Genomic DNA, 11,132 nt, shown 5'->3' on the forward strand with positions numbered 1-11,132 from the left:
TCTCTTAAATGGTTCATACATACTGCCTCTTTTAGGAGGCAATTCTTAAGAGCCAGAAAAATTTAAGATGTCAACTGTTGCTGAAAATTCACTGATATCCAAAAACCATTTTCAATTTCAATCTGTCTTTTTTGATGCTTGCAAACAGTTTCAATTTTTCTCTTTTCTCTTCCCTCTTCAAAACATTAAATTTGTCACTCTTCTGGGGGAAGAGTGATTAAAAGCTGAAATACTTTATACTTTTCAGAATCTAGAGTTTTCTTTGCAGATTTAATAGTCCCCTCCTTTCTTTAAAATACCCAGATAATATGCTCTAATTCCAAATCAAGACAGTTGCATTGGTTGTACAATGGTTTTTACAACAGTAGCATGCATTTTTAAATATTAATTTCTGTCTTTCTAAATTGTTTGCATTCAAGGCTAATATAGAGAAATCTTGATTAAAGTATGCTTTACTGACAAAAACCAACTTTTTAAGTTTTTAAACATATTGTTCTGGTGTTAAATATTGAGTGGCAATGTGAAAATAAAGCTCATCAGCTATAATCTACACTTAATATTCCCCAGGACTAGTTTTATTTTAAGGGCTATCTTATTCTTCAAGTTCTTCTTGATGCAATACCAATTCCACAAATATACCCACCTCATGTTCTACAATTCTTAACATGACTTTTTTTCAGATAGTAGAAACATCTGGCCTGGGTCCAATGCTTAAGATTTTTCTTTTTTTCTTATCTTTTCCTTCATAAACACGCTGGGCTGAACTCATTGATTCCTTTCTTATATTACCCTAGGCAATTCTTTACAAAAATGTTTCCAATTTTTTTTTTTTTAATCCTGGCTAACAAAGCTAAATGGGTGGATCACTGAAATTTAGACCTGCTTAATGCTTGGGAGCCTTGCACATTCTATTTTTTAAAAGTTCTTCTAGAAAATGAAAAATAATTTCTAAAACAGATAGGACAAGCGGCCATAATCTACAAAATTTCATCTTAGTACCCAAATAACTATGGATTTATATTTAATATTTAAAATTTATTTTATTTAAACTACTTAAAAGCAAGGATTAAGTTTCACTCACCCTCAAGTTGCCCCTTGATTTAAACAAACTTCTCTTCTTTCAAGGTCAAGAAAAAAGTTCAAATTGTAAATTGTCTTTGGAATCTTACTGAAGTTGACTTTTAGCAATCTGATCCTTTTAAAACTACAGTGAAAAAAAATCTCCCTCCCTAAAAAAATAAAAGCAATCTATATGTAATCTTTTCTTCTCCTAAAACAAACTACGGTTTTGAGATACCACAAAGGCTTAAGATCCACAAAGACAATTCATGACTAGTTTATGGTTAAGGCTGATTATGTCTTATGACTATACTTATGTCCATGGTTATTTTTCATTGCCAAAAAAACAATAGGCCACATGGGCCTATTCATGCCCATGGTTCAGTTGAGTAGCCTAGTCAGAGGGACTGATCCTTGGTTCATAGATTCAATAAAGGTTTAGGAGTTCATAATAGGAATCCCTCTAACAATTCATGGCATCAAGCTGGTGGCCAATTTTAGTTATCTCACAAGTTGTCCAAGACATGGGTACTTTGGATACAAGTGAATTCCTCCTGGGAGGGGTGCAAAGTTCCCCTATTGACCCTCGCTTTCTTCAACTGGGTTGATAGTGCCATATTTTTCCAGCATAGGCGTAGATGTCCATAGGTTGAATCCTTTTTCCAGGGACACAATTTATGAGCAAATGGAGGCCAGTGTTTTAGGGCAAAATCTGAAGACCATCTCTCTAAGTAATTTAAACATAACAAAGTGGGAATCACAAGACAGACACCCAGATATTAAATAGTAGTAATAAAGCTTCAAAAAAGAAATTACTGGGGGGGGAAAAGAAATTAGTACATAAACACAAAAACAAAAATCTCTTTTTGGAACAATTTTGGGACTTACATTATCTTAGGTTGAATTTGCTCTATATATTTTGGTTATCCCCTCTTTCTCATCCTTTTCTTAAATGGGAAGTATGTATCCCTCTGAGCTTTAAAACTAAAATCTCTCTTGAAAAGAGAATTCTTCAAAAGTTTAAGAACTGAGTCAGGAACCCCCTTAGAGAAAATGAATTTTCTAAGATTTAATAATTCCCTTTAATAAGAAAGATGTGTCTTATTCTCAAAGGCCTCTACTGGAGTGGCAGCTATGTAAGTGAGAAGGAGACATATATGACAGATGCTATGAAAGTAAAAACAAGATTTGACAACAGATTATCTAGCTAAGGTGACTATGAGTGAGGAATTCAGAATGACACACGTGGATGACAAGTAGGTTGGCGATTACATTGATAGTATTAGGAAAGATAGAAAGAAGGGAGTCATGGAGGCAAAATATTGTTTTGGATTACTTACTTAAATACTTACAGGATACCCAATTTCAAATGTAAAAAATATAGTTGATGATATGGGGCCTGGAATTACAGAGTGAATTCAGGAAAAGTATTAGGGTTGGATATATTAGGGCAAATCACTTCACCTCTCCCTCCAGGAATCAACTGCAAAAACTGCAAAACCCATGAAAACTGATAAGATCATTAAATAAAATTATATAGAATAAAAAAGAGAGAAAGGCCCAAAATAGGACCACAGACATTTGATGGGTATGACATAGAGTCTGAGAAGAAATAGCCAAACAGGACACAATAGAATCATGAAACCTTAAGAGTGGAGAGAATATTTAGATGACCAAGACAAAGTTAAAGGGTAAAGAAAGATCAAGAAAGATAAGGATTGAGAAAAAGTTTATTCAATCTGGCAACTGGAAAAGCAGTGATAACTTTGGGGAAAAAGTAGTTTTAGCCAATTGATGAGATTGGAAGTTAAAAATGAAAGTTTAATAATAATAAGAGAAAATGAAGGCAACTAGTTACAAATGGTTTTCCAAGAAGTTCAGCAGCTAACAGCTAACAAGAATAATCAAGGATTAAGAATGGGTTAGATAAAGGACTACTTGTTCATAAATAGTAAGGAGAAGACAACCAATACAAAGAAACTGAAGATTAGAGATGGTAAAGTGTAGAGAGCTGGAACTCAGAAAGGGTGTATTTGAATCTAAGACAATAGAGTACTTAAGGCTAATTACCTACTCAAGGTGTGATAATGGTTCTATAAACATACGGTAATATGATGGCTCTCCTCAGGATTGACCCTTGCTGAATGTGTTATGATGAGGTAATCAGAGGCAAGGATTGGAGGGCTGAGGGAAAGGGTCAGCGCCTCTCTACCCCAGCACACTGAGGAGAGAGGACTTCAGGCTCCAGAGTCCAGGATTCATCTTTGGCAAGCCACATGGCAGTTTGCCTGCCTCCCTTCACTTCTCATTCTAAAGACCAAGGACTTTGACTGATCCTGACTTTGACTGATCCTGAGGCCCTCCAGAGAGCTAGCCTGGACATTATAGTAAGGTCTACTGGAGAATATAGAAGGGATTGAGATCAATGGTCCCTTGTAGAAGAAAGGCTAAGGCTTTTAGCATAGAGAAGGGCCACCTAGAGATGCTAAACAAGTCATAAAAGATTAAATCTCTTTTTACTCAGCCATTTAATTATGGCACTGTATGCAAGTGTAACTACACTTATGAACATAGCAATCATTTTCCCAAGTTCCTATTATATAGTGAAATGTTGTTGTGTATTTTTCTGTTAACTTATACTCCCTTTGAAGATTATAAATGTTGTCTGCAGGATGTGTCAGGTTTCTGATACAAAATTCTAAGGTACTTTCGAGAAACCTGCAAGCAGGACTGGTCCTTCTCTAAGGATAATACTTAAATCTTATCTAAAAATAAGTGGTTTTTGTCCCTCATTAACAGAGTTCAATGGAAATTAAAGATATTTCAATCTAAGCTAAGTTAAATGGGAGAAAAGGAGGATGAACTCTAAACAAGCACTTTTTCTTCTGTTGTATTTTCCTAGATAAGAAAGGCATATAAAAACATAAACACAATCATAGATACTGCTTTCTAAAAGATTACAATAGATTGAAAAAAAAAAATGATATGTTCACTAACATCTATAAACTATAGAAAATTATGATTAAGTCTAAATAAAAGGTACAGAGAAACTATGAAAAATATTAAGAATATATTATTTTGGGAGTTAGGGAGTCATCAAAATTTCATAGAAGACATGGGACCTGAGCTAGGCCTAGAGATTTCAAAAAAGAGAGATATATGGGGAAGTAAAAGTAACAGGAAGACCAAAAAGCAGCCAAAGTAGAATATTAAAAGAGCACCTTTTAAGTTAAAGAAGACCAATGTAATTAAAGTATTAGACCTAGAGTCAGGAAGATAAAGGCTCAAATCTCACTAAAGAGATTGACTTATTTGTGTGACCCCAGGGCAAATCACTTCACCTCTCCCTCAGTTACTTCATCTATAAAATGGGAGGTTGGATTTGGTGCTTTCAAGTCCCTTTAGCTCTAAATCTATGACCTATACACTGATAAAGCATGATAGCTACCAAGGTCATCTGATTGTAATGATATGATAAATAATAATAATTAAAAAAACACATACACACTTTTTTTTTCTGAGAGAATTGAGATTAAGTGAAAGAGGGCACTTAAGTAAACTTTTAAAAATATATTCCCTATCATAATTACACAGCTAGGAAGTATTAAGTGTCTGAGGCCACATTTGAACTCAGGTTCTCTCGACGTCAGGGCTGGTGCTCTATCTATCTACTGAGCCATCTAGCTGCCCTCCACACACACACTTTTATTTAAAAATCTACTTCATATGCCACAATGACTTTTTAAACACTGAAGGAAAAATGCAAAGAAATTAAAATGAAATTCTTTAATACTTCAAAGATTTCAATGACGCGGACATTTCTTTCATTGACACAGATCATCATCTCTCTTAGTAAATTTCTTCACAATTTACTGTGGCCAAAAAAAAAAATATCTGTGCAGTCAACTTGGTGATGAGCTTCTCTAAAATGATGTCGACTGATCTGAAATTACAGAATTCATTACCAAGCTTCCAAGCTTTTCCTCAAAGCTCTTCCAGCTTGGGAAGACTGTCAATAGGTTGAAGTAAATTAGAATTTCCTTAAAGAACTCAGTATCACGTCCTGCCACAGTGAGCTACTAGAGTAAGCCTTTAAACCAAATATTACTACAACTAAACCTAGGACTCACCTTTCCACAACCAGACTGACTGCTTCTGTGAGATCTGGGTTTGCTGTATGGAGGCGCTTCCACAAAGACCACACAAATTCTTTATCAGCCTTAAAGAAAAAATAAAAGAAATTTCTCATTTTAAATATCATGCTTTTTAATGCAATAATTATAGATTAAGGAATTCTTGTTATTCAGTCATTTCAGTCACGTCACATCCAACTCTTAGTGACTCCATTTCTGGCTTCTTGGCAAAGGAAGATATAGAGTGGTTTGTCCACTCTATTTACTTTTCTAGCTCATTTTACAGCTGAGAAAACTGAGGCCAACAAGGTTAAGTGACTTGTTCAGGATCACACAGCTAGTAGAGTGTCAGAGGCTGGATTTGAATTCAGAAAGATGAGTCTTCCTGATTCCAGATCCAGTACTTACTGCACAAGTATGATGATCCCTAGTTTCCAAACTGTATACTATAAGCTGAAAGAGGGCACTTAAGTAAACTTTTAAAATATATTCCCTATCATAATTACAATATTTTCCATTCCTTTCAGCAAAATGATAATGCTAGATAATCAATCATATCTCCAACTGGAATGTAAAAGTATCCTATCATCAACAGCAGAGGGTTGTTTAAAAATTCAAATACCTCATCATTTACCTTATCTTGACTCCCATGGGTCTTTCATCCCATATGAAGGACCACACCTCCATACCACTGAACCAGAATGACCTGACAAAAGCAGTTACTTCACCTAACCTCATTGGAAATCTAGCAAAATAGAGCAAATCCATGCATGTGGAAGGTGTTAAAACTCAACTGCAATCAAATCCTTTAGTCAGGAGAAGGAAAAAAAAACCTTGCCCCAACACAAAGTCCTGAGGATGCCTGTGAAAAGTACCCAGATACAGTGAGCTGGAAGAAAAAATAAGCAATCTGGAAGAAAGGCCAGAAAAACTCCTGTCCAACCCTACTTCAACAGGAGACACGTAGTGAATGGAATAGTAAGGAGGTTAACAAAGAAAGTCAAACCCCTTCTTTACTCTCTTCCAAGGAGAAAAGGAAGTAGATGATTCAAAAAAGGAAGCTAAGACAAGAAGACAAAGAAAGGTCACACACACACACACACACTACTTAAAAGAAATAGATACAAACACTTTAAATGAAAACAAAAATTTCTACAGGCTTCTCTGAATTAACTAATCAACAGCAACAAATTTAAATGGATTAAAAGGAAAAAAGCAAAATTTTAATTGATGGAAATTTAGGAAGAAAATAAACTACCAAAAGGAATACCAAATATGAAGAATACAAAGAAACCAAAGAAATTTTGCATGAAAGTGATGTGGGGTGAAAAGAAACGAGTCAGATATAGAATATACACAATGATTAAAACAATGTCAATAATTCAATATGCAGTTAGGACATGTATACTTATATTGTATTTAATTTATCCTTTAACATTTAACATGTATTGATCAACCTGCCATCTGGGGTAGGGGATGGGGGGAAGGAAGGGGAAAATTGGAACAAAAGGTTTGGCAATTGTCAATGCTATAAAATTACCCATGCATAAAACTTGTAAATAAAAAGCTATAATAAAAAATAAATAAATAAATTCAATATGAAGACATAATAAACCTTTGGTCAAGTAATACCAAAACTGAAAGACATATTCCTTCAGACCCATTAATAATAGATAATCTATTTTCAGGGGAATATGAACTTTGTAAAAGGATTGTCTGAATAATTCTTGATATCTGTGAAGTCAAAATAAAAAGAAAACCATTTTAAAAATTAAAAAAATCTTAAATGGTGGGTGTCTTTACTACAAAGAGAACTTAAGTCCTTTAAATTTAAAATTTAATTTAAAAAGCAATACTCATATCCAAAAGCAATTCCCCTTCCTATTGAAAAATGAGTTCAGTTCAAAATCCAGTTATTAAATTGCTTATACCCTTTACCACTACTAGGTCTGTTTCCAAATATGATTATAGAGAAAAAAGGAAAAGAACCTGTATGTTCTAAAATGCTTATTGCAGATCTTTTTGTAGATGGCCAAGAATGGCAAAGAACTGGAAATTAGATGCCCATGATGTGGAGACAAGTTTTGGTACATGATTGTGATGGAATACTATTGTGGTATAAGAAATAACGAGCTTAATGACCTCAGAAAATTTGGAAAGACTTGCATAAATAATGAAGAGTGAAATGAGCATAACCAAGAGAACACTATATATAACAAGAATATTATTTTAAGAATAACTTTGAGGGAATAATTCATTTTAACTACTAAAAATACCTAAACTGACAGTAAAGAACATATGAAGGAAGATGCTATTTGCATTCAGAAAAAGAACTGGTAAATACATGCATAGAATAGCTTTACACTCACATAATGTACACACTTATTCGTGTCTAATGGGGGTAAAAGCACAGAAGGAAAATTTACATGATAAATTTATTATATATTTAAAAGGAATACAAGTGATATATAACAGATTTGCAATTTCATGTGCAAGCATCTTTTTTATTATATTATGGAACTGATTGTCTGAGAAGAAATGTTCAAAATATGTAACAAAAAATGCTCTCAATGACTGGGGGTGGGGGTGGGGGTGGGGTGGAAATGACTTAGTCATACAATAAAAGTGAAGACTAGCCAATGAAAATCTCATGTTCTTGACTGGTACGTTTTCGAGAGAACTAAAGGAAAACTCCTGATAGAATGGGTAGACTCTAGTAGAGCATTACACAAAGACAAATGAGAACCACACAGTATGGAGAAATTGTGGTAAATTGTAATCTTTAATGTTTCTGGAGGAAGTAACCACCCTGAACAGATAGAACACTGTGCCTGAAGTCAGGAAAACCTGAATTCAAATTCAACATCAGACATTTATTATAAGACAATAACTTGTTTGTCTCAATCTTCACAAGTGGAGAAAACAGTACCACCTACCTACCTACCTTTAAAGATGCCTAGCACAGTGTATGGCACATAGCAGGTATTATATAAATGTTTAATTCCCTTTTCTCTTTCACCCTCAATTAGATCATAGATTCATCAAAATTTCAAAATCAAAACAAAGCAATCTAGAAGATGTATTAAAGAAAGGAAAATAGGATAGCTGGAACAGGTAGGAGGAAAGATGGCATCAACTTTCCATAATCCCTGAAGAGATCAAAACATAGCCAAATTGGTCCTACTATGATTTGCTTCCCTTACACGGGAATGAAACATTTCTTGTGAAACAAGTTTTTTTCCGTTCTCACCAAATTATGTGAATAATTAAATATGAAATTATTTTTATGGGAATTTGCACAATATTGAAGCTTGTCCACAGGCATGTAAATCAAGAGCTATAGAAATTTTTCTGAAGATTAATTACAAATACTGTTAAAAACAATGTGGAGAAGTTCCAGGTCTTCATGAATCATTCTTCAAAATTGTCAAGCCCTTGGCTGAAATTTGTCTGGTTATATGAAGGAAAAATTTTAATAAAAGTTGAAGAACTAAAGGCTTAAGGCCTATATCCTGAGAACTGGGAGTCCTTGGGTAAGTCACTTAACCTCTGTTTCAGTTTTTTAATTCATCTTCTTTCATTGGTAAAATATCAAATAATAAACATTTATTAAGTACCTACACTAAGTGCCTGGTACTGTGTTAAGTGCTAGTAACACTTCACATAATTTCTGTGACTCGAAGGCCTTATAAGTCCTAAAACTATATAAATTTGAATTTTCTGCTATAGCTATCATTAATAGTTTCATTTAAATATTAACTAATTAATGAATTAATTGTAGGTTCACAATAATCAACATAATCATCAGCTTTCCCTTCACTAATTCCTATTTCCCATCGACACACTATTTTCTATTCCTACAATACCAAATCACACTAACTAGTTACCCCCAGAACTTGTCATTTGGATAAAAAGCCAAAGGATTCTGAGGCAGCAGGATCCTTAGAACTCCCCACATACACACCCCTCATTTTGAAAGGGCTTCCAGTTGCCCCAGTTCATAATCTTGCTCTCTCTCACCCCACAAACCTAGTCAGTTGCCAAGTGCCGTCACTTCCACTTCCACCTCTCATCTGTCCTCCTTCCAGTTCTGAACTCTGATCCATTCATTCCCGCTCCCCCTTGCAGGAGCCTGAAGCGGGGGAGAGGGGAGGGCAAGTGAGAGCAAGGCTTGAAAGGTCACATCGGGTCTTGGGCCCCTGGGGTTAAGGCCTGGGAATCCCAACTCCACTTTCACCTCTCTGGATCACGGGGTCTTAGTCGGTCAGAGGAGGCAGCAAGAATAAACCTTCTCTACCAGTTCCTGTCAACTCTTTAGTCTCTGGGTGAGAAGGATGCACTGGGAGCTCAGTCCTGTGAAGGTGGAAAGGATGGGGGAGTGGGGAAGAGGAGGACAGAGTCAAGAGGAGGGAAAGGGAGGGAACTAGAGGGAAAAGAAAGGGGGAGGGAAAGAGGGAAATGGGAAGGAAGAGGAGGGGAAGGAGAAGAGGAAGGCAAGGAAACAAGGGAGAAGAGGGAGAAGGAAAGGACGGAATGGGAAGGAGGGGGAGAAGGAAATAGGAGAAGGGATGAGAGAAGAAAGGGAAGGGAGGAAGAATAAGGAAAGAGGAAGAAGGTGAGGGAAAACAGAAAGGAGAGAAGGAAGAAGAGAAGGGAGAGGGGTAACTAGTAAGGAGGAATGGAAGGAGGAAAAGAGGATTTGAAGGAGAAGAAATAGGGGAGGGGAAGAAAAAAGAGAGAAAGAGAAGAAAAGAGGAGGGAAGAATGAGGAGGAGGAGGGGAAGTGAAGGAAGGGAAGGAAAAGGAAGCAGAAGAGGAGAAAAAGGAATGGAAGAGGTAAGGAGAGGGAGAGAAGGAGGAAGAAAGGGGAGGGGAAAGAAGGGGGAGAGAGGGGAGAACCAAGGGAGAAGGAGGGAAAGAAAGGAAGGCGGGGGAAGGGAGGGGGAGGGAAAAGGGGAAAGAAGGGGAGGGACAAGGGGAGGAGAGAAAGGGACAGAGGGAGAAGGGGGAGGTGCAGGAGGAGGAGGAGGAGGGAGCGCGCTGGCCCTAGGCCCCGGGAGCCCAGCGCGCCGAGGCCAGGTGGAGTCCTCAGTACCTGGCACTGGCACAGCTCCTCCCGGACGCTTCTCAGCTCTTCCTCCAGCAGCTGCAGCGGGTCCAAAGACGCTCCCTCCACAGAGCTCCTCCCCCCGGGAGAGGGAGTGGGGGGGAATGCCTGGTGGGGCTTGGCCCCCGACCCGGGCCTGGGCCCCTTCGCCACCCCGCCCGCCGCCGCCACCTTCCCCGGCCGGGGCTTCCCTCAGCCCAGCCAGTCAACTTCACATTGGCCCGCTGCGCGCTCTGGCCCGGGGCCCGCTGGGCCCGACTCCGGAACGCCCCCCGCCCCCCGCCCCAAATTTGGGGAGAGCTGCACCAACGGCCTGAGGGGGGCGGGGAACGGGACGCCACCGCGGGCAGGCCGACGCTAACCGGTCAAGTTTCCTTCTCGAAACTCCGCCCCCCCGGCCCCATCCCGGGACCCCCGGAGCTTCAAGCTGCGCGTGCGCGGCCCTTTTCCCGCCTCGGCCAGTTAGCTCTCGCGCTGCCTCTCCCACCCCACCCCCACCCCCGCTTCCCTCCCCTCCCCCCCACGCACGCACCATCACCTCGCCGCCTTCCTCAGTCTCCCAGGTTCAGTGCGTGCGTCCTCGAAGGATTCTGAGCGAGCCGCTGCGCAGGCGCGGTGGGAAGAGCCGCGCACGTGGGCTGGGAGACCTCGTTTGGAATGACGCCCTTTGGTCGAGTCGTTTCGCGCCTGCCTCGTGTTCCCCTTTTGCTGCGTGTGTAAAAAGGGGCTGGAGCACGGGGAGATCCGCTTCTGCTCCAACAGGGCTCTGCCAAACTTGGGGCTTCTCCCCTGGCGCCAGCCTGAGTTCTCGCCTTCATTCAGCGGATTTCCCC

At 38.8% G+C, this 11,132-nt stretch overlaps 1 protein-coding gene across 3 annotated transcripts in view; it reads right to left on the reverse strand.

Annotated features, from left to right (window-relative positions):
• Positions 1-10,907, reverse strand: part of CNTLN (centlein) — a 429,193-nt gene extending 418,286 nt beyond the window's left edge. For all 3 annotated transcript variants that reach the window (XM_031961486.1, XM_031961482.1, XM_031961489.1), the window contains exons 1-2: positions 10,832-10,907; positions 5,190-5,278 (exon numbers count right to left, since the gene is read on the reverse strand). In XM_031961486.1, the coding sequence (XP_031817346.1) occupies positions 5,190-5,278; positions 10,832-10,834 (92 nt within the window). In that variant the 5' untranslated portion in view covers positions 10,835-10,907. The remainder of the gene's footprint in view (positions 1-5,189; positions 5,279-10,831) is intronic.
• Between the last annotated feature and the right edge of the window lie 225 nt (positions 10,908-11,132).

Source organism: Sarcophilus harrisii, chromosome 1 (genome assembly GCF_902635505.1).
Source record: "Sarcophilus harrisii chromosome 1, mSarHar1.11, whole genome shotgun sequence".
Taxonomy (NCBI): Eukaryota; Metazoa; Chordata; class Mammalia; order Dasyuromorphia; family Dasyuridae; genus Sarcophilus; species Sarcophilus harrisii.